The sequence below is a fragment of the Rhinoraja longicauda genome, chromosome 4, assembly GCF_053455715.1.
Source record: "Rhinoraja longicauda isolate Sanriku21f chromosome 4, sRhiLon1.1, whole genome shotgun sequence".
Lineage (NCBI taxonomy): Eukaryota > Metazoa > Chordata > Chondrichthyes > Rajiformes > Arhynchobatidae > Rhinoraja > Rhinoraja longicauda.
In genome coordinates this window covers 11,059,628-11,083,807 of record NC_135956.1, presented here as the reverse complement: position 1 = coordinate 11,083,807, position 24,180 = coordinate 11,059,628, and the positions used below count along the sequence as shown (strand labels likewise).

The window sequence follows — 24,180 nt, the reverse complement described above, 5'->3', positions numbered from 1 at the left end:
AATCATGGCGATAATGAAAACAACCAGGGGGGGGGGAGAAAAAAAAGGGGGGAACAAAGTAAAGTGCAAAAAAAGGTTCATGCAAGGGTCAGTTGTGCCAGATGACCCTGGGGGCAGAGAAAGATTATGGCGGGCTCTCAGCATGACCGATTTAGAGAGGCTATAGATCTAGGGATAAAGCTGTTTCTTAGTCTGGAGGTGCGAGCGTAGAAGGCTTTGTAACGTCTGCCAGATGGAAGTAGTTCAAACAGACGGTGGCATGGGTGTGTGGAGTCTTTGTAGATGCTGGTGGCTTTCCTGAGGCAGCGTGCGTTGTAGATGTCCTCCAGGGCTGGCAGCTGTGTCCCAATGATCCTCTGCGCTCTGCAGACGACCCGCTGAAGAGCTTTCCTGTCTGTGCCATGCAGCTGAGATACCACACATAGATGCCGTATGTCAGTATGCTCTCTGTAGTGCAGCGGTAGAAGGTCATCAGTAACTGTTGTGGCAGACCGACCTTTTTTAGCGTTCTCAGGAAAAACAGCCGTTGCTGTGCTTTCTTGACTAGAGCACAGGTGTTAGTGGACCATGTGAGGTCCTCTGAAACGTGTATGCCCAGAAACCTGAAGCTGGACACTCTCACCACTTCGTCCCCATTATTGAAGACTGGAGCGCATTCCTCATTCTGTGACCTGAAATTGATAATTAGCTCTTTGGTTTTTGATGTGTTTAGGGACAGGTTGTTCGCTGAGCCCCAGCTCACCAGGTTCTGCACCTCTCCGCTCTGTAGGCTGATTCATCGCCGTTGGAGATCAGCCCGATCACCGTTGCATCATCCGCAAATTTGACGATGGTATTGGTGGCGAATGCAGGGACACAGTCATGTGTGAAGAGGGAGTAGAGGATGGGACTCAGTACAAAACCCTGCGGTGTGCCAGTACTCAGCGTGGTGGTGGAGGACAGGAGGAGGCCCATTTTCACTGCCTGATTGCGCTCCGTCAGGAAATTCAGGATCCAGTTGCATATAGGCGAGCTGAGGCCTAGCTGGTGGAGTTTGGAGGTGAGCTTGGAGGAGATGACTGTGTTGAAGGCAGAGCTATAGTCTATAAATAGCATCCTCATGTATGTGCCCTGTCTCTCCAGGTGAGTCAGGACAGTATGAAGAGCCAGAGAGATGGCGTCCTCTGGATCTATTTGCTCTGTATGCGAACTGATGTGGGTCTAGTGAAGCAGGGATGGTGGCTTTGATGTGGGAGAGGACCAACGTTTCAAAGCATTTCATAATTATCGGGGTGAGGGCAACTGGACGGTAGTCGTTCAGGTTGCTGATGCTTGCTTTTGTTGGCACCGGCACTATGGTGGCTGACTTCAGTTTAAGTTTTTGTTTTTCTTTTTTATATTTAATTACAAATAAAATTTGTCTTTGAAATAAATAAAAGGTCTTGCCAGGTTCTTCTCATGTTCCAAAAACAAAAATCAAGAATATGTCCCGGAACAATAGACAATAGACAATAGGTGCAGGAGTAGGCCATTCAGCCCTTCGAGCCAGCACCGCCATTCAATGCGATCATGGCTGATCACTCTCAATCAGTACCCCGTTCCTGCCTTCTCCCCATACCCCCTCACTCCGCTATCCTTAAGAGCTCTATCCAGCTCTCTCTTGAAAGCATCCAACGAACTGGCCTCCACTGCCTTCTGAGGCAGAGAATTCCACACCTTCACCACTCTCTGACTGAAAAAGTTCTTCCTCATCTCCGTTCTAAATGGCCTACCCCTTATTCTTAAACTGTGGCCCCTTGTTCTGGACTCCCCCAACATTGGGAACATGTTTCCTGCCTCTAATGTGTCCAATCCCCTAATTATCTTACGTTTCAATAAGATCCCCCCTCAGAGCAGAGCAATACAGCAGGCAGTGAAGTAAGCTAATGACATGTTGGCCTTCATAACAAGAGGATTTGAGTATAGGAGCAAAGAGGTCCTTCTGCAGTTGTAAAGGGGACCCTGGTGAGACCACATCTGGAGTATTGTGTGCAGTTTTTGCTCTCCTAATTTGAGGAAGGACATCCTTGCTATTGAGGCAGTGCAGCGTAGGTTCACAAGGTTAATCCCTGGGATGGCGGGACTGCCATATGAGGAAAGATTGGAAAGACTGGAATTGTATTCACTGGAGTTTAGAAGGATGAGAGGGGATCTTATAGAGATGTATAAAATTATAAAAGGACTGGACAAGATAGATGCAGGAAAAATGTTCCAAATTTTGGGGGAGTCCAGAACCAGGGGTCACAGTCTAAGAATAAAGGGGAGGCCATTTAAAACTGAGGTGAGAAGAAGCTTTTTCACCCAGAGAGTTGTGAATTTGTGGAATTCTCTGCCACAGAAGGCAGTGGAGGCCAATTCACTGGATGAATTTAAAAGAGAGTTAGATAGAGCTCTAGGGGCTAGCGGAATCAAGGGATATGGGGAGAAGGCAGGCACAGGTTACTGATTGTGGATGATCAGCCATGATCACAATGAATGGTGGTGCTGGCTCGAAGGGCCAAATGGCCTCCTCCTGCACCTATTTCTATGTTTTCTAATGGATTCTTATTTACAGCAGCACAATAGATATATAATCTCAGTGGACACCACAATAAACGACAAAAATAAATAATCAATATATAAAATCAAATAAACAATATAGTGCAAAGAGAAAAACATTGTTCCAAAATTCCTAGTGCATTCAAGGCAGTTTGTAGTTTGGCATTTAGTCGGGAGTCCCCAGTGTTCAATAGTTCAATAGTACTTTGTCACATAAGCCACTAAAGAGTGGAATTCATTTTGCATACATTACACATGCTGGCATTTTTCACGTTCACAAGTTATAGGAGTAGAATTAGGCCATTCGACCCTTCGAGTCTACCCTGCCATTCAATCATGGCTGATCTCTGCCGCCGAATCCCATTTTACTGCCTTCTCCCCATAACCCTTGACACCTGTTCTAATCAAGAATTTGTCTATCTCTGCCTGAAAAATATCCACTGACGGCCTCCACAGGCCTCTGTGGCAATGAGTTCCTCAGATTAACTACCCTCTGACTATAGAAGTTCCTCCTCACCACTTTTCTAAAAGAGCGCCCTTTAATTCTGAGGCTATGACCTCTGGTCCCAGACTCTCCCACCATCCTTTCCTCATCCACTCTATCTATGCCTTTCATTGTCCTGTAAGTTTCTATGAGGTCCCCCCTCAACCTTCTAAACTCCAGCGAGTACAGGCCCAGTGCTGTCAAACGCTTATCATATGCAAACCCACTCATTCTTGGCATCATTCATGTAAATCTCCTCTGGACCCTCTCCAGAGCCAGCACATCCTTCCTCAGATATGGGGCCCATTTTTGGTGCCATTATTCAAAGCCACAGTCGAGTTGGACCACGTGCTCGATGTACTGGAGCAGCTCCCGCGAACCAATGTCCCTCTTCTCTCCCGGCCATCTTTATGTCCCAGCGGCGCCTCCTGCAGCCGACTTTGAAGGCGCTGGAGGCATTACCCTAGTTCATTGCTCCTTGCGCCCGACCTCTACAGCTCGCTCCAGGTTACGCGTCTGCGAGGCCTTCGGGCGGGTTCTCGGTCCCGTCGATCACCGAACCTTCGGGCAGGTTTCCGGTTGTTGGTTCTGTCGAGCGCGAGCCTTCGGGTGAGCTTCCGCCAACTGCGAGCCTCCTGGTGGGTTTGTAGTCCCGCCGGGGACCGTGGTAAGCAAGCCGGGCCTACCGGGTGGGTTCTCTGCGGTGGGTACGCGGCGGGCAAGCCCGCTTGCCGGAAGCATCCCGGCCCGCTGCAATAACCTGATGGTTGTTGGAAAGAAACCGCTCCTGAACCTGGACGTTACAGTTTTCTGGCTCCTGGTGCCTACTTCCCAATAGCAGGAGTGAAATGAGAGCGTGGCCAGGGTGGTGTGGGTCCCTGATGATGCTGGCTGCCTTTTTGAGCATGTAGGTTGGTAGTTTAATTGTCCACAGTAAAATGCTTTTATTGTGCAGGTGAATAGTGGAATCTGGAGGAAGTTGATTGGAAAGTGGGGAGAGTAAAAACATTAGAACAGAATCAGAGTAAATGGGTGTTTATTGTTTGGTGGGCTCAACGGCATGTGTCCAAGCTCTAACACTCCATTAACACATTTTCCTATTTGTTTACAAAATACCAGCCAAGGTATAACTGTGAGGATAGACCCAGGAACTGCAGTCCATGAATTGGAAACTTGTTGGTTGGCACATATTTATGGAGAAGTGGAACAAATAATATAATTTTTAAAAATCATTGGTAATAGGCAGTAAAACTGAATGACTCATTTCAGCAGTGGGCTTGGGTCTAAACCAAAAGTTATTCATAATCTGGGTATTTCCAGAGACACCAACATTGAAGGTATAGAGCCAAGATGGCTCTATATCTTGATTAATAAGGGTGTCAAGGATTATGGGGAGACGGTAGGAGAATGGGATTGAGAGGGAAAGATAGATCAGCCATGATTGAATGGCGGAGTAGCCGATGGGCCAAATGGCCTAAAGATGCTCCTGTCGTTTAGGAATCTATCACGGCGCCCAAACCAGGCGACTCTCTGCGTGTTGGTTCCAGATGTGTATTTGCAACCATTCATTACAATCGCTCCACTCTTTTAAATCTCTTCTGTCACTGTGGATGGCTCGATTGTAATCATGTATAGTCTTTCCACTGACTGGATAGCACGCAGCAAAAGCTCTTCACTGTACCTCTGTACATGTGACAATAAACTAAACTAAATATAAAAAATACAATAATATTGCATTTGATACCATGACTACATTGGATTTGAGAAACGACTCGACATGAATTGGGCAGCACAGTTGCACAGCGGTAGAGTTGCTGCCTTACAGCGCCAGAGAACCGGGTTCGATCCTGACCACGGATGCTGTCTCTATGGAATTTGTACGTTCTCCCTGTGACTGCGCTGGTTTTCCTCAGGTGCTCTAGTTTTCTCCCACACTCCAAAGACATACAGGTTTGTTGGTTAATTGGCTTCGGTAAAAATTGTAAATTGTCCCTAGTGTGTAGGATAGTGCTCGTGTACGGGGATCATTGGTCGGTGCCGACTCGGTGGGCCGAAGGGCCTGTTCTCTAAACTAAACTAAAAATGATGCTAAACTGTTTAATGATGAGAAAAAGCATCAGTAGAATCAAAAGGGGCATATATCTTTGGTACATCAAGTTAGCACGGCACAGTGGTGCAGTGGTAGACTTGCTGCCTTACAGCACCAGAGACCCAGTTTCGATCCTGACTAAGGGTGCAATCTGTACGGAGTTTGTACGTTCTCCCCATGACCTGTGTGGGTTTTCTTCGGGATCTACAGTTTTTACCCACACCACAAAAATGTGCAGGTTTGCAAGTTAATTGCCGGGGTATAAATATAAATTGTCCCTATTGTGTATGGATTAATAATGTGTGGGATCTCTGGTCGGCGCAGACTCGGTGGGAGATCAGGAAACATGGTGAATTTTAGGCAGTGAAAGAGAAGAAGAGATGGAATTTGAAATATTCATTTTGAAATGCTAAAAATGCTTCCTGGTGTAATGTGATATACACTGCTGAATTTTAGAGCTGACAATCAAATGTTAGATAACATAAAATTTATATTACATAACCATAACAGTTCATTGAACAAAGCAGGAATTTGATAAGCAATCACAGACATCTTAGCTGTATGATATCATACCATAAATAACTCAAACTTCTATAGGATTTTTAATGCACGAGTTCATAATTCCAGGAGCAGAATTTGGCCATTCGGCCCATCAAGTCCATTCAATCATGGCTGATCTATCTCTCCCTCCTAACCCCTTTCTCCTACCTTCTCCCCCTAACCTCCGACACCCTTACTAATCAAGAATCTGTCAATCTCCACCTTAAAAATGTCCACTGACGTGGCCTCCACAGCCGTCTGTAGCAATGAATTCCAGATTCCCCATCCGTTGACGAAATAAATTCCATCTCATCTCCTTTCTAAAGGTACGTCCTTTCATTCAGAGGCTGTGGCCTCTTGTCCTAGACTCTCCCACTAGGGGAAACATCCACTCCACATCCACTCTATCCAGGGCTAAAAAAGCTACTGAAGGAGGCTGATAAATTGTTGACAGATATGACTCATTTTGTGAAATGTATCAAAAATGTGCTTCAGAAATATGGTTGGATATGGTCCACCAGTTCTGTGCTAACTGTAACCACTCATTCATACTAATCATGCAGTGATCTCATTTTTTCACTCTTCCCACATTATCATCAACTTCTCCAAGATCCCACCATTCATCTACACAACAGGATCAATTTATGGTGGCCAATTAACCTTCCAATCCACGAGTCCTTAAAGATGTGGGAGGAAAATGGAGCACCTGGAGGAAACCCACACGGCCATAGAGAGCACATGCAAGCCACTAAGACAGCATCCGAGGTCAAGATTAAACACTGATCTCTGGCACTGTGAGGCGGTGGATCGACAAGTTGCACCACTCTCCAACCTCCTTCTGGGCCATTGTCTGATTTGGGGAATTAGGATACGTTAGTCCTTGATGGGGAGAGAAGAGCTATTTTAAAAAAAACAATGATAAATTATTGTCACAAAGTGCTGGAGTAACTCAGCGGGTCAGGCAGCATCTCCAGTGAACATGAATAGATGTTTCGGGTCGGAACCCTTCTTCAGACTGAAAGGTGACTGGAAACGTCATCTATCCATGTTCTCCAGACCTGCTGAGTTACTCCAGCACTTTGTGTCTTTCTTTGTAAGCCAGCATCTGCAGCTCCTTGTTTTCACGTGATAAATTATTGCTCTGGCTTAGGAGAAAGGATAAAGATTTCTTTGTTAAAAGAAGATGAAAAACTGGACACTAAACTGCTCACCTCTGTGTCAAGAAAGCTATACAGTTTGCAGCCAAGTTATTGTTCAATTTGGAAAATCCCATAATTAAATAGTTAGGCAAGAAACAATTACTTCCGTTGGAATGAAACAGGTCAGATGTGGTTACAGACTGTTACTGCCTCTGATAATTATAATGCTCAGACATGAAATGTGATTACAACACTTCCATAAAAAACATTCATTTAAGACAAGTTGCAGAGAGGGGTGAGGAGGGAAGCTAAGCTTTAACAGTCTTTTTTTTCTACAGATGCTGCTTACCTGGCATTACTGATTATGAAGACCATAAGACATAGAAGCAGAATTAGGCCATCTATATACTAAAACTCTTGTTCGTTTGTTTGTTTGTTTGTTCCTGAACTACAGCCAAAACGGTACACGATAGCGCGACAATTTTAGGCCCACCTTGTAGATCAATCCCTAATGCGGATTTAATCCATGCCTGACTTTCATATTGCTGACCTGATCTGTAATCCGTGCCTGGTTTACGTTATGTTATCTGTGCTATGCTGCTGATTAAATTCCTCACTTTGTAACCGTGATGCGTGCCTTGCAGAGGTTTTATCAATTGCCCTCTGCATGAATTTGTAATAAAGTACTTATAGAAGTTAAACGATTTGTGGACATCTATACTTCTTACACACCTTACTCGCCATCGTCCCTTTGGTGCTAATGGAAGAAGTTTCATTGAAATCAGTGTTATATTTTTAAAGTTATTCACATTTTAAAGTTTAAATCTGTCTCCTAGGGAGGGGGGGAGGTGGAAGGAGGGGGAAAGAGGGAGGATAAGGGGGGTTGAGGGGGATGGGGAGGGAGAGGGAGGGGAGGGAAAGGGAGGGGAGAGGGGAGGGAAGAGAAGAGAAGAGAGAGTGCTGCACCAATGCAGTAGAGGTTTGGGACCAACTTGGTCAATTTTGAGTCCAAAAGGTCCGATCTTTAGAATGGAGATGAGGGGGAATGTCTTTTGTCAGAGGGTGGTGAATCTGTGGAATTCATTACCACAGGCAGCTGAGGAGGCCAAGTCATTGAGTATTTTTAAAGCGGAGATTGATAGGTTCTTGATTAGCAAGGGCATCAAAGGTTATGGGGAGAAGGCAGGAGAATGGGGTTGAGAGGGAAAGATAGATCAGCCATGATTGAATCCTGCTCCTATGTCTTCTGATGATCTTATGACCACAAATCAGCAAAGTTGTTTACCTCGGTGTATTGGACTCCCTTTATCTCCTTAGTTGATGTCATTAAAAAAGGATTATGTTGATTATTATCACTTTGTTGTTCGTGAGAATGTAATCTACTGAAATTAGACACAAGCAAAGGCAGATGCTGGTTTAGAAAAGAAAGACACAAAGTGCTGGAGAAAAGTGCGGAAGTGAGTTGCCCCATCGAGGAACGTTGGTGTAATGTCCTAGGCTGGGATGGTGGACCTCCAACAGCCCAAATCATCTTCCTTTGAGCAAGTTAAATCTCCAGCCATCTTAGTACTGTATTTTCAACTTGACGGATGATCCTTTAGAAGGATGAATGAGGATCTCATTGTTTCCAAATGCACAGGACAAGATGTTAGATATCCAAAGTGCCAAATGTCAACTTGCTCCCGGTGGTGATGGGAGGCTTATGCACTCACCTATGCTCCTCCGATGTTGAGAAAGGCTAGGCAGACACGTCATTGGGGTTATCAAGTGGGCACCTACTTTCATCGACGTTTCGCTGATTGGAACCACGACATCTCCTGTAGGCTCAGCAGTGCATTCTGGCATCCCAGAACCACCACCACCCACTAGCCGGCTTATTTGGGAGACCAGATGGGGTCTTTCCTCCAGCCAGAGCCACTGGCTACTCCACTCTGCCACCCGTGATGTTTCCTTGATAGCCTGGCGTAGGGCTTGTCCGCTGATCCCCAGGTCCTTCATCAGTCTTACGGTAGATGCTGCCTACTGAATAGAAAAAGGCCTGGATAGAGTGAATGTGGAGAAGATGTTTCCACGAGTGGGAGGGTCTAGGACCAGAAACCATAACCTCAGAACCCCCCCCCCCCCCCCCCACACTCCCCCACCCCCCCCACACCCCCCCTCCTCCTCACACACCCTTGAGCACCCAGCCCATGTGCTCCAATCTGTCTTTCTCCACAGACCAGGTGAGAAATGAGCTCAGGAAGATCAATGCGAGGAAGGCGGCTGGTCCGGACGGCATCAGCTCGAGGCTCCTCAAGTCCCGTGCAGACCAGCTGTGCGGGATAGTGGAGCACGTCTTCAATCTGAGCCTGAAACTGGGGAGAGTTCCACAGCTGTGGAAAACATCCTGCGTGGTACCGGTACCAAAGACACAGCACCCGAAGGAACACAACAGCTACAGGCCGGTGGCACTGACATCACACCTGATGAAGACACTGGAGCGTCTGGTCCTCGCCCATCTCCGCCCCCCGGTGAGATCATCAATGGATCCACTGCAGTTCGCCTACCAGACGTACATCGGGGTGGAAGATGCCATCATCTACCTGTGGAACAGAGCTCTTTCACACCTGGAGAAGTCGGATAGCACTGTGAGAATCATGTTCTTTGATTTCTCCAGTGCATTCAACACCATCCAGCCGGGGCTTCTGGGGGGCAAGCTGGAGCGCACAGGAATGGATCACCACCTCACATCCTGGATTCTTGACTACCTTACCAACCGACCACAGTATGTGAGAACAAAGGATCTGGTCTCGGACAGGGTGGTCTGCAGCACTGGGGTTCCGCAGGGAACAGTGCTAGCTCCATTCTTGTTCACCCTGTACACTGCGGACTCAGGCACAGCTCTGCAGACTCCTATCTACAGTCATTCTCTGACGACTCTGCCATCGTCGGCCTCATCACGGGCGACAAGGACAGGGCGTACAGAGAACTGATCAAGGAGTTTGTGGACTGGTGCCAGCGGAACTGCCTCCGGATAAACGCGGGAAAAACAAGGGAGATGGTGCTAGATTTCCGTAGGCGCAGCCAGGTCCCCCCTACACCGGTGAACATCCAGGGAATGGACATCGAAAGGGTGGATTCTTATAAGTACCTGTGTGTCTACCTCAACAATAAACTGGACTGAAAACACCGATGCGCTATACAGAAAGGGCCAGGGCAGACTTTATCTGCTAAGGAGACTCAGGCCCTTTGGAGTGCAGGGGGCACTCCCAACACGGTGGTGGCATCGGCCATTTTCTATGGAGTGGTCTGCTGGAGCAGCAGCATCTCAGCGGCGGAAGGGAAGAGACTCGACAAGCTGGTCAGGAAGGCCAGCACAGTCCTGGGTTGCCCCCTCGACTCAGTGCAGGTGGTGGGAGAGAGGAGGATGATGGCAAAACCAACATCGCTGCTGGACAACGACTCCCACCCCATGCAGGACACTGTCACTGCACTGAGTAGCTCCTTCAGTGACAGACTCCTTCACCCCAAGTGCGTGAAGGAGAGATATAGGAGGTCCTTCCTTCCCGCTGCTGTGAGACTGCACAACCAGCACTGCTCCCAGCAGACCAGCCAACAATAACAGCTAAGAACACACAGAAAACTGATGACAATTTATGTATCTTTTATTTATAATGAATGATCTCTTCATTTATAATGAATGATCTCTTCCTCTCTTGCTATCACTTTGCTGCTGTAACACTGTAAATATCCCCGGTGTGGGACGAATAAAGGAATATATTATATATTATTATGATTATTATATCACATACTGTACCTATACACCTTTGAAGTGCGGAAGGAAACCAAAGATCTCGGAGAAAACCCACATGGGTCACAGGGGGAATGCACAAACTCTTTTATTTATAATGAATGATCTCTTGCTCTCTTCCTATCCACTTTGCTGCTGTAACACTGTAAATTTCCCCGGTGATGGACAAATAAAGGAATATATTATTAGTGGGAGGGTCCAGGACCAGAGACATAGCCTCAGAAAAAAGGACGTACCTTCAGATAGGGGATGAAGATAATTTCTTTAGTTAGAGGGCAGTGAATCTGTGGAATTCATTGCCCAATGGATATATTTAAGGTGGAGATTGACAGATTCTTGATTAGTACGGGTGTCAGGGGTTATGGGGAGAAGGAAAGAGAATGCGGTTGAGAGGAAAAGATAGATCAGCCATGATTGAATGGTGGAGTAGACTTGATGGGTAGAATGGCCTAATTTGCTCCTGGAACTTGATGCAAGTTGAACAGTTTTAACAGGATTCCATGATAAGTCCTATAAGAAAATAACTGCAGATGCTGGTACAAATCGATTTATTCACAAAATGCTGGAGTAACTCAGCAGGTCTCGACCCAAAACGTCACCCATTCCTTCTCTCCCGAGATGCTGCCTGACCTGCTGAGTTACTCCAGCATTTTGTGAATAAATCCATGATAGGTTCTCCTGTTATCTAGTCCATCAGCCCTTTTAGTGACTGGAGATGACGTGTATGGTAAGTGCAACACTTTATCCTTTACTCCCTTCGATAAATATCCCCCTCAAAGTGAATCAAAGACTATTTTAACAGGTGGAAATAAGCATTGGTTCTCGGAACCATGTTAAAACGGGCCATTGATTGGAGGGAAGCATGTTTTAACGGAGTCGGACAGCATTATCTGCAGCACTCGTGCAGGGGATTCCGGCTGGAGGCCGGGGTTAGTTTGTAACTTGTCACTGTGTGTTATGTTGCAGTTTGCACCTTGAATTTTACCGCGGACGCGCTGCCAGTCTTTTGTGAAGGGCGACGGGTTGTTTTGCTTGTGTTTGTTTACAAGGTTGTAATTGTGGTTTGGTGGCAGCGTGTGGATTGATACAAGTTGCTGACGCTGCGGCTGGAGTGTGCATTGTAGCAGGGCTGCTTTTGGCTTCTGCAACTTCGAGAAAGTCTATTTATTCACACACCGAATAACCTGGCAGACATCTCTTCCCCGCACCCCACGTAGGCTGCACCCACCCACCCACGCAATCTCGATTGAGAGTCATTGTAGGATTTTCCCCATAAATGTGAATGCCACCCATAAATTGAATCTCAGGTGTAACACAGGAAGACTGGGTGAGTACTGTTACTTTTTCGCTTCCTGTACCGGTGCATGAACATAGAAACATACAAACAAGGAAAATAGGTGCAGGAGTAGGCCCTTCGGCCCTTCGAACCAGCACCATCATTCAATATGATCATGGCTGATCATCCAAAATCAGTCCCCCGATCCTGCTTGCTCCCCATATCCCGTTAGCCATAAGAGCTATATCTAACTCTTGAATACATCTTAATACATAGGTTTACGGTGAAGGGGTAAAGATTTAATAGGAATCTGAGGGGTAACTTTTTAATCCACAAGGGGTGGTGGGTGTATGGAACGAGCTGCCAGAGGAGGTAGTCGTGGCAGGGACTATCCAAACTTTTAAGAAACAGTTAGACAGGTACATGGCTAGGACAGGTTTGGAGCAATATGGACCAAATGCAGGCAGATGGGACGAGTGTAGCTGGGACATGCTGGCCGGTATGGGCAAGTTGGGCTGAAGGGCCTGTTTCCACACTGGATCACTATGACTAAGTAAATCTAGGCTGTGTTGGCAATGTGTGTTGTCAATGGGTATTGTAATGACTCGCCAAGGTAGCAATATACCAATCTCAAGCTTGAATATTGTTCTGTTAACACAAAATAAGCCTTCTGATCTCTATTGTGAGGTATTATAACATCCCTCAGTCTGAAGAAGGGTCTCGACCCTGAAACGTAACCGTTCCTTCTCTCCAGAGATGCTGTGTGTCCTGGTGAATTACTCCAGCATTCTGTGTCAAACCCCCTAATGTGTGTTGAGTTTAGTTTATTGTCACATGCACTGAGGTACAGTGAAAAGCTTTTGTTGCGTGCTAACATGTATTGTCGGCAGAAAGACAATACATGATTACATGATTACAATCGAGCCATGCACAGTTTTGTCCTTGTGTATTGTAATACCTCCAATATAATATTAAGGAGATATTGTATATTTACAATATTATGGAGCTATCAGTCATACAGCATGGAAACAGGCCCTTTGGCCCAATTGGCCCACACCGACCAACATGCCCCATCTACACTAGTCCCACCTGCGTTTTGCCCATCCATGTACCTGTCTAATTTTTTCTTAAACATTGCGATAGTTACTGCCCCAACTACCTCCTCTGGCAGCTCGTTCCATACACCCGCCACCCTTTACATTAAAAAAAAAACAGTTGCCCCGCAGTTACCCTGTTAATTCCTGCTGCCTTTACCTTCAACCTATGTTCTCTGGTTCCCCTGTTCTGTGCAAGAGAATCTGTGTGCCTATCCGATCTATTTTATCTCATGATTTTATAATCCCCTGTAAGATCAATTGTAGATATTGTATCTCCCCGATATATTACATGTATATTGTCATTGAATATTGAAATATCTCCAATACGTCGGGTGGCACTGTGGTACAACTTGTAGAATTGCTGCCATACAACACCAGGGACCCAGATTTGATCGTGATCTCGAGTGTTGTCTGTTTGGAGTTTGCACGTTCTCCCAGTGACCCGTGGGCTTCCTCCGGGAACTCCGGTTTCCTGCCACATCCCAAAGATGTGTGGGTTTGTAGGTTAATTGGCGTCTGTAAAATTGCCCCTGGTGTGTAGGGAGTCGATGTGAAAGTGGGATTATATAGAACTAGTGAATGGGGTGATCAACATAAACTGTTGGGGGGGGGGGGGGGGGGGGGGGGGGGTGCATGTAGCAAAGGTACAGTGGTTATCATGGGTGACCCAAAACTAACCTGAAACCTTGGTGCCTTAATGCGAGGAGCATGCGAAATAAGGTGGATGAATTGAATGCGTGGTTAGTAGATAAGGGATATGATATAGTTGGAATTACGGAGACATGGCTTTAGGGTGACCAAGGTCGGGAGCTAATCATGCAGGGGTATTGGATATTCAGGAAGGATAGACAGAAAGGAAGAGGAGGTGGGGTGGCATTGCTGGTTAAAGAGGAGATGAATGCAATAGCAAGGAGAGACATTGGCTTGGATGCTGTAGAAATGGTATGGGTAGAACTGTGAAATAGCAGAAAACCCTCTTGGAGTGGTATACAGACCACCAAACAGCAGTAGGGAGGTTGGGGATAGCATCAAGCAGGAAATTAGGGATGCGTGTAGCAAAGGTACAGTGGTTCTCAAGGGTGACTTTAATCTGCATATAGATTGTGCCAACCAAATTGGTAACAGTGCTGAGGAGGAGGATTTCCTGGAATGTATACGGGATGGGTTTTTAAACCAATATGTAGAGGAACCGACTAGAGGGCAGGCCATCCTTGACTGGGCATTGTGTAATGAGGAAGGATTAGTTAGCGATCGTGTTGTGCAAGGCCCCTTGGGCAACAGTGACCATAATATGGTGGAATTCTGCATTCAGATGGAGAGTGACACGAGTGGCCGGAATGGGGTACTGATTCTGGATGATCAGCCGTGATCATATTGAATGGCGGTGCTGGATCGAAGGGCCTAATAGCCTACTGCTGCACCTATTGTCTATGTTTCTATAATACATATTGACAATATATAGTGGGGAGGTATTGTAATATTGGATATTATGATGTTTGGAAGATATCTGGAGGTATGTATTTCCAAACGTCTATACCTCTTGTCTGATGGGAGAGGGGAGAGGAGGGATTGACGGGGGTGAGGCTGGTCCTTGATTATGTTGGTGGTGGTCTTGTCGACACAGTGTGAGTGTGATGGAGTCGACGGAATTTAAGGAAAATGTTGAATTAATTAGATATTGCACTTCCTAGAATATTGATGCTTCAATGTTCTTTCCACAACCAAAGGGAACTATCTATGTAGGTAGGAACTGCAGATACTGGTTTAAACCGAAGATAGACACAAAAAACTGGAGTAACTCAGCGGGTCAGACAGCATCTCTGGAGAAAAGGAACAGGTGACGTTTCGGGGTCTGAAGAAGGATCTCGACCTGAAATATCACCTATACCTTTTCTCCAGAGATGCTGTCTGTCCTGCTGAATTATTCCAGCTTTTTGGAACTATCTTTTATATAGCCTGTGAAGTTATGGTATCTCTTCAATTTTGAATTATGGAGTTGAATCTAAAGTCGTTTTGATGTGAATGCATAATCTTATCTTGCTAATCTGGGAGTAGGAATGCATGCCAGCTGGCATTGGTGATCTTACCATGTTGCTAAGAGGAGGATTCTACTGGACTTGGCCTTGCCCACTCTCATCAATCATAACAAAAGGCACAAAGTACTGGAGTAACTCCAGGGCGTGCAGCGTAGGTTTACTAGGTTAATTCCCGGAATGGCGGGACTGTCGTATGTTGAAAGACTGGAGCGACTAGGTTTGTATACACTGGAATTTAGAAGGATGAGAGGGGATCTTATCGAAACGTATAAGATTATTAAGGGGTTGGACACGTTAGAGGCAGGAAACATGTTCCCAATGTTGGGGGAGTCCAGATCAAGGGGCCACAGTTTAAGAATAAGAGGTAGGCCATTTAGAACTGAGATAAGGAAAAACTTTTTCAGTCAGAGAGTTGTGAATCTGTGGAATTCACTGCCTCAGAAGGCAGTGGAGGCAAATTCTCTGAATGCATTCAAGGGAGAGCTAGATAGAGCTCTTAAGGATAGCGGAGTCAGGGGGTATGGTGAGAAGGCAGGAACGGGGTACTGATTGAGAATGATCAGCCATGATCACATTGAATGGCGGTGCTGGCTCGAAGGGCCGAATGGCCTACTCGTGCACCTATTGTCTAACTCGGTGGGTCAGGCAACATCTCTGGAGAACACGGATAGGTGAAGTTTTGGGTCAGGACCTATCAATAGAAGGTCTGCAGGGTCCCGACTGGAAACGTCACCTATCCATCTTCTCCAGAGATGCTGCCTGACCTGCCATATTACTCTAAGGTAGACACAAAATGCTGGAGTAACTCAGCGGGTCAGGCAGCATCTCTGGAGAGAACGAATGGGTGACATTTCGGGTCGAGACCCTTCTTCAGACTGATCATATTACTATTGTACTTTGTGGTTTTTTTTTTTGCATCTGGAGTTCCTTGTTTCCCCTCTCATCAATCGTGCCTTTGCCAACCATGGCATTGAAGCCACTCGCAGTGATCAGGTTGTCCTCTCTGGGATGTGGCGGGTTTTATTTTGATGGTCAGCTTAGAAGTGCTTCTTTGCTGCATCCATGGGTTCCAGGGTTGGTGCCCATGTGCTGTTCACCAGAGCTCGCTGGTTGTGTATTGAAGTGAGCTGGAAGGGCATGAAGTATTTATCTATCCCACTGGGGGAATTACTGAAATGGTAGCTCATTCTTGATGGCGGCACGGTGGCGCAGGGGTAGAGTTGCTGCCTCACAGCACCAGAGACCCGGGTTCAAACCTGACTATGGTGTTGTCTGTACGGAGTTTGTACGTTCTCCCCATGACCTGCGTGAGTTTTCTCCGAGATCCTCCCACACTCCAAAGACGTGCAAGTTTGTAGGTTAATTGGCTTGGTATAAGTATGAATGATCTCTAGTGTATGTAGGAAAGTGTTAGTGTGCCGGGATTGTTGCTTGGTGCAGACTTAGTGGGCCGAAGGGCCTGTTTCCGCGCTGTATCTCTAAACTAAACTATGTAGAGCAGATACTTGCCGCCTTTTTATTTTGAGCTGGATATTTTCTGCCCACTGTCTCTCCCTTAGGACATCAATGTCAGAGTGCCTGTGTCCCCATCTCACTTCAGTGGACCGAGTTCCGCACGGATTCTTCTGAAACTGACTTGGAAAAATGTAACGGACCGCGTCTTGAACGTGCAACTACAGGATAGATGCTGTGTGCATGTAACATCTTTCACTGTGGGATAGCCATTACATACCAGGTCGCACAGAGACTTGATTGGGAGAGTTTTCTGTCCTGGTCTTTGCTGGGTAGTCCAGGGCGAATGTAGACCAGGTTTCATGGTCTTTTACAGACACGCACAAAAGTACACATATATGAAAGCCCTTGTCAGGATTTGTTGACGTACACACAGTATATAAGGGGGCCGCACAATGGCGTGGGGGTAGAGTTGCTGCCTTGCAGCGGCAGACCCGTGTTTGATTCTGACTACGGGTGCTGTCTGTACGGAGTTTGTATGTTCTCCCCGTGACCACGTGGGTTTTATCCAGGTGCTCTGGTTTCCTCCCACATTCTTGATTGTAATCATGTATTGTCTTTCTGCCGACTGGTCAGCACGCAACAAAAAAGCTTTTCACTGTACCTCAGTACTCGTGACACTAAACTGAAACTGAACATTCCAAAGACATGCAGGTTTGTAAGTTGATTGGCTTCTGTAAATATGTTTATATTCTCAGAGACGCTGAATGCAGACCTATTCCTTTTTCTCCAGAGATGCTGCCTGACCCACTGAGTCACTCCAGCATTTTGTGTATATTTTTCTGCAAACCAGCATCTGCAGTTCCTTGTTTCTACGTTCTTTTTGTGTCTGATGGATGAGTGTTTTTTTGTTTTGGTTTAGTTTATTATTGTCACGGCGCTGAGGTACAGTGAAAAGCTTTTTTTTAATAGCTTTTAAGTTTTCTCAAATTAATTTTGTCTTCCTGTTTAGTCTGGTTTATTGTCACGTATACCGACTGAGGTAAAGTGAAAAGCTGTTGTTGCATGCTAGCCAGTCAACGGAAAGACAATGCAGGATTACAATCGAGCCATCCACAGTGTACAGAGAAACATTGCTGTAGGAGTGGAGATTTAAAAGAGTGGAGTGATTGTAATTATTCACAAAATGCTGGAGTAACTCAACAGGTCTGGCAGCATCTCGGGAGAGAAGGAATGGGTGACGTTTCGGGTTGAGACCCTTCTTCAGACTGATTGTAATGTGTGATTGCAGATCCACGTCTGTGACCGGCACACAGAGTCGCCAGGGTTGGGCGCCATCTTGATCTTGATACTGCCGAGCTCAAAGTAGTACATGGTCATTTTATTTATGAAACGGTCTTTACATTAAAGGTGAAATGATAGAGACAAGGAAGAGAAGTAAACAGAAATGCCTGGAAGAATCCGCTGTTCGAGAGGAGGCAAAGCTGGAGGAATCAGCAGCAGAAGCGTGCCATGAAGAGTCATCAGCGAAAGATGCGAGTGAACAAACCAGTGCTGAGGAAATCTCCTCGAGGGCTGCAGAGGTGACACCAAATGGCAAAAATGATACAGGAAACAAGGGCACAAAATGGAAGCGTAAGTATTTGTATTTCTTGCTTTAACTAATCCTGCACTATGGTTTAGAGAATTGGTGTGAAAATATTGCCTCAGTTACAGAATAAGTGCTGATAAGAGTGGCAAGGTGACGCAGCGATAAGGTTGCTGCCTTGCAGTGCCAGAGACCCGGATTCGATCCTGACTACGGGTGCTGTCTGTACGGAGTTTGTACGTTCTCTCTGTGACCTGTGTGGGTTTTCTCCGGGAGCTCCGGTTTCTTCCCACACTCCAAAGGCGTGCAGGTTTGTAGGGTAATTGGCTCGGTGTAATTGTAAATTGTTCCTTGTGTGTGAGGTAGAGTGTTAATGTGCAGGAATCGTTGGTCGGGGCAGACTCGGTGGGCCGAAAGGACCTGTTTCCGCGCTGTATATACAAACTAAAAGTTAAACAAAATTTTGGGCAGTTAAATCAGGGCAAGACCTTTGCAATGAATGACAGGGCTCTGGGAGTGTGTTGTAGAGCAGAAGGATTTAGGAGTGCATGTGCATAGTTCCTTGAAAGTGGCTTGAAAATAAGGTGGTCAAAAAGGCTGGACCACATGTGGTGAGACCACATTTGGAGGATAGTGTTCAATTTTGGTCACCCTGCTCTTAGATTGAGGCTGAGACCCCCCCCCCCCCCCCCCCCCCTCAATCTTTGAACATCCCCCAAGCCTTTCCATTCGTCACTTTAATTTCACGTTTCTTGTATTTTGTGTTTTTTTTTATGACTGTTAGCAGATCAATTTCCCTCCTGGGATAAATAAAGTTCTATTGTATTGTATCGTATTGGATAGATACTGTTCAGCCAGAAAGAGTGCAGGGGAGATTTATTAGGATGTTGCCTGGAGTTCAGGGCCTAAGCTAATGGAAGAGGTTGGGCAGGCTGGGACAGTCCTTGCAGTGTAGGATGAGGGATGATCTTATGATCATGAGGGGAATAGGGTAGGGGAATCAAGAACCAGAGGACATAGGTTAAAGGTGAGTGGGGAAAGATTTAATAGGAACCTGAGGGGCAACTTTTTCCACTCGGGAGGGTGGTGGGTGTATGGAACGAGCTGCCAGAGGAGGTAGTTGAGGTTGGTACAATAACAACATTTATAAGACATTTGGACAGGTACATAGGAAAGGTTTAGAAGTAAGTATATATATATATATATATATATATATGCCAAACGCCCATAGGTGAGACTAGGGTAGTTGGGGCATCTTGGTCGGCATGGGCAAGTTGGGCCGAAGGGCCTGTTTCCCTGTTGCATGACTCCAATAATTATCACATTTAATTTCCCAAGATATAATATCGGTTTTGTTCCAAGTGGGTACTTTTGTGAGAAGTGTAGGTTTTGTTTGTGGGGAAAATGAATCTTCCGGTCACAGGTGAGTCTCCTGTGCTTGTTGGTCCTTGGCCCCAGAAAAACATATTTTTGCAGCAACCTTGTATTTTTGATGAAGTAACCAACATAGGCTGGCGCGCTTCCTAGGAATATCCACACATGCAAGAGTGGGCTGTGTACGATGATCTGATCTTTGATCAGAACCACTTTTTTTTTGAAGATCAAAACTTCAATCCTCACACAAAACCCATTGTCACCGAACAGCAATGATCCCTGCCCTCTTGTATGCTTCTGATAGAATACTTTATTGTCACATGTCACAAGTTGCACTGAAATTCTTTGCTTGCATACTTTGCTAAGGTATGCAAATAGTCGCCCATAAAGGGCGCTTATAAAGTTACAAATTCCCCCCCCCCCCCCCGCCAATTCCCCCTTTGTTCTTCCCCCACACCGCATGCCGGATCCTCCATTGTCCATTGTTCTTTGCCGCCGGGATTCCATTGTTCCCCCCCACCCCCCTGGGAAGTGAGGCACGGGCTGCGACCCACAAAGCCCTACCTCAGACACGCAAGGTTTCAGCCCTTGAGGTTCCACCGCCGATCCGCACGGCCCAGAACGCAGGGCTCCGGCCTCTGCTTCCCAGCGGCAGCCGTGGCACCTCCAGAAGGCGTCGATATTCGGGACAGTTCTGCAGCGGTAGAGATCCAGGTTGGATCCGGTCTCCGGAGTTTGTACATTCTCCCTGTGACCGTGTGGCTTTTCTCCAGGTGCTCCGGTTTCCTCCCACATTCCCAAGTCGAGGAGGATGCAAAACTTGGGTTAACCTAGAACTAGCGTGAGTGGGTGATAGATGATCAACATGGACCCGGTGAGCCTGTTTCCACGCTGTATCTCTAAACTAAACTAGTGTATGGGTGATCATTGGTTGGCGTGGAGTTAGTGGCCGAAGGACCTGGTTCCATTCTGTTTCTCTAAAACTAAATATTCATGACATTGACCCAGCTGCAGAAAGACATGATTGATACACCTGATGAAACACTCCGTTCTTAAATCTCTGCCCTCTGAAAATTTTGTCCGCTACTTAGTTTAGAGTCAGTCAGAGATACAGCATCGTAACAAGCCCTTCGGCCCACTGAGTCCATGCCGAACATCGATCACCTGTTCGCACTATTTCTGTTATCCCACTTTTGCATCCACTCCTTACACACTTGGAACAACTACAAACTGGCCCATCATTGGAGTGGGAGGAAACCAGAGCACCCGGAGGAAACCCATGCAGTCGCCGGGAGAACGTGTAAACTCCACACAGACAGCACCTGAGGACAGGATCGAACCCAGGGTCTCTACACTATGAGGCAGCAGCTCTTCCGGCTGAGCCATTGTGCCGCCAGAGAGCCATTGAACCCATACAATTTTAGTCCTAGAGTTCAAATCTCAAATATATGGGTTGATGTTCTCCAGAGATGCTGCCTGATCCGCCGAGTTACTCTAGCACTTTGTGCCTTTTTTCGTGAACCAGCATGTGCAGTTTCTTGTCTCTCTGAGTTATAACTTGGGGTGGACATGAATAGTGAGTTAATTCACAAAGCTGAACTAAAGTGTATTTGTTTTTCAACATCCCTTGGAGAGAAAAAAAGATGCCATTAATTGTAAGAGGTAATCACATTGATGATTCCTGTTTAATAATCTGCATGAGATATGAATTCAAAAATATAAACACGTTGCCTCAGAATAAAAGGACGTTCCTTTAGGAAGGAGGGGAGCAGGAATTTCTTTAGTCAGAGGGTGGTGAGTCCGTGGAATTCATTGCCACAGACGGCTGTGGAGGTCGTCAATGGATATTTTTAAGGCTGAGATTGATTGACTCTTGATTAGTTTAGTTTAGAGATACAGCGCAGAAACAGGCCCTTCGGCCCACCGAGTCCGTGCCGAGCAGCGATCCCCGCACACCAACGCTGTCCTACACACACAAGGGACAATTTTTTGCTGTAGCCAATTGACCTACAAACCTGTATGTCTTTGGGGTACGTTTTATTACGGTTGTCAGGGGTTATGGAGAAGGCAGGAGAATGGGTTTGAGGGGGAAAGATAGATCAGCCATGATTGAATGGTGGAGTAGACTTGGTGGGTTGACTTGCCTAATTCTGCTCCTGTAACATGAATTTATGAATGTTTTGAGTGTGTGAGATATTTATGTAATTTGTATTTGTGTGAGAATTTAAAACTTTTAATTAAAAACTAAATTGTTTTGCAGCTGCCCTTCATCAGTGGGCAAAGGTTTTCTTTGGTAGCTGGGCAGCAATCGCAAGTGGAATGCTGTACGCTGTGTACCTTTCTACATTTCATGAAAGAAAGTTTTGGTTTTCCAGCAGACAGGTGAGATTGTTTTGTAAATTCACAGGTTTGCTTAATATACTGATGATAATAATACCTAATGATGATACAATTTCCACGGGTAGCCTACATGGCGCAGTGGTAGAGTTGCCACGTCAAAGTGCCAGAGACCTGGGTTCGATCCTGACTGTGGGTGCTGTCTGTACGGAGTTTGTACGTTCTCCCCGTGACCTGCATGGGTTTTGCCCAGGTGCTCCGGTTTCCTCCCACACTTCACACAAACGTACAGGTTTGCAGATTAATTGGGTTTGGTAAATTGTCCTGAGTGTGTCGAGGATAGTGTTAGTCTGTTAGTGTTGTTCTGCCTCTCCTCTCTTCCAGCTTTCTTTCCTCCCACCCCGACAATCAGCCTGGAGAAGGGTCCCGACTCAAAATGTCACCTATCCATGTTCTCCATTGATGCTGTTACTCCAGCACTGTGTCGTTCCAAAGATTTTCTTTCTCCCCCCCCCCCCAGTCCTCAATGGGCCGAATGGCCTAATTCTGCTCCTATGACTTACGAACCTATGTGGGGCATGGATAAAGTGAACGCTCATGGTCTTCTTCCTAGGATAGAGGATTCTAAAACTAGAGGGTATAGGTTTTAGGTGAGAAGATAAATATTTTAAGAGGGACCTCGGACAACCTTTTCATTCAGGGGGTAGTCCGTAACTGGTATGAGCTGCCAGAAGGACCTATAAACGTTGATAAAGCTATGACTTTTAAGAGACATTTGGACAGATATATGGATACGAAAGGTCTGGAGGGATATGGCCTGAATACTCCCCCTCTTGTCCCCTCTCCCATCAGGGAAAAAGGTATAGGAGTGAAAATGCACACCTCCACATTCAGCGACAGTTTCTTCCCAGCTGTTATCAGGCAACTGAATCATGCTACCACAACCAGAGAGCAGTGTTGAACTATCTACTTCATTGGTGACCCTCAGACTATCGTTGATTGGATTTTACTGGCTTTACCCTGCACTAAACGTAATTTCGTTATCACGTATCTGTGCACTGTAAATGTCTCGATTGTAATCATGCATTGTATTTCCACTGGCTGGTTAGCAAGCAAAAAAAGCTTTTCCCTGTTGCTCGGAGCACGTGACAATAAACGAAACTGAAAATTGAATACATTCTAATGAAACTATCCCAATACGTCAACTTGGTTTGCATGGACAAAGTGGGCCGAAGGGCCTGTTCTGTGCTGTACTGCTCAACGACATTAATAGTTTTTTTGTTCCCTGAACTCTCCTAAAAGTTAGCTCCCTACTGTCTAATTTGTGTATTTGTTGGTCTATGGAAACTCAGAACAAAAATAGAGTTTTATTGTCGAGGTAACTTGCCAGTTTCCTTGATATTAAGAAGTATGAAGTAATCGGGGAGAGATTTATTTCATCTTGCTGCCAGGTTGCAGTGAATATTGAAACCAAATGTTTGGGAACTCTTCCTGAAAAAGAAACTGCTTAGTTGGTGGAAAAATGTCTGCTTCCTTTTTTGTAGGCAGGGGGTTTGTTTAGTTTAGACATTCAGTGCGAAAACAGGCCCTTCGGCCCGCTGAGTCCGTGCCGACCAGCAATCCCCTCACATTAATGCTATCCTACACACTAGGGATACTTTAGAATTTTACCGAAGCCAATTAACTAGAAACCTGCACGTCTTTGGAGTGTGGGAGGAAACTGGAGCACTCGGAGAAAATCCATGCAGGTCAAGGAGAGAACGTACAAACTCCGTACAGACAGCACCAGTAGTCAGGATCGAACCCGGGTCTCTGGCGCTGTAAGGCAGCAACTCTACCGCTGTGTCACTGTGCAACACCAACCTTTCAAACCCTTTATTTCTGAATATTAATGGTGTTATAAACCTTGCAATCATAAATTGTAATTCATTGTAATTATAAATCAATAAACTTTGGATCAGAAAAGAACACAAAGTGCTGGAGTAACTCAACAGGTCAGGCTGCATCTCAGACAGAACGTGGATAGGTGACGTTTAGGAATGAGACCCCCTTCAGATTGGAATTATAGAAAAGGTTTATCATTATATATATATATATATATATATATCCGGAACACTCATCCTCTTTTTGTTTTTATGCATCCTCCACACAAAGTTATATAATAGTGTGACCTTTTGGCTTTATCTGCTGCCATGTGATTTATTTTCCTTAATCATTGAAACACATTTTCAAGTTGTCACTATTAACATTGTTCCATAGGAATGATGTCAAATCACGTAGTGATGATCTTTATTCTGTGCTCTTTAGGATCATAAGGGATAGGAATACACCCCTCCCAACCCTTCCGAATTTGGCGGAAAGTTTCCGCTTTCTTATTTCATTTCCGCCATTCCGATTTCGCCTCACATTTTTCTGCAAAACA

General features: G+C 45.8%; 1 protein-coding gene across 6 annotated transcripts in view; it reads left to right on the top strand.

The window, feature by feature from the left end:
* Positions 1-24,180, top strand: part of LOC144592571 (putative C-mannosyltransferase DPY19L4) — an 87,323-nt gene that overhangs the window by 8,343 nt on the left and 54,800 nt on the right. For 2 of the 6 annotated variants that reach the window (XM_078397172.1, XM_078397167.1), the window contains exons 1-3: positions 11,510-11,527; positions 17,870-18,094; positions 21,682-21,803. In XM_078397172.1, coding sequence (XP_078253298.1) covers positions 17,875-18,094; positions 21,682-21,803 — 342 coding nt within the window. In that variant the 5' untranslated portion in view covers positions 11,510-11,527; positions 17,870-17,874. Of the gene's footprint in view, positions 1-11,224; positions 11,326-11,509; positions 11,528-11,842; positions 11,926-17,135; positions 17,174-17,869; positions 18,095-21,681; positions 21,804-24,180 lie in introns of those variants that run through there. The other 4 variants (XM_078397170.1, XM_078397168.1, XM_078397171.1 and 1 more) reach the window with 4 other exon arrangements.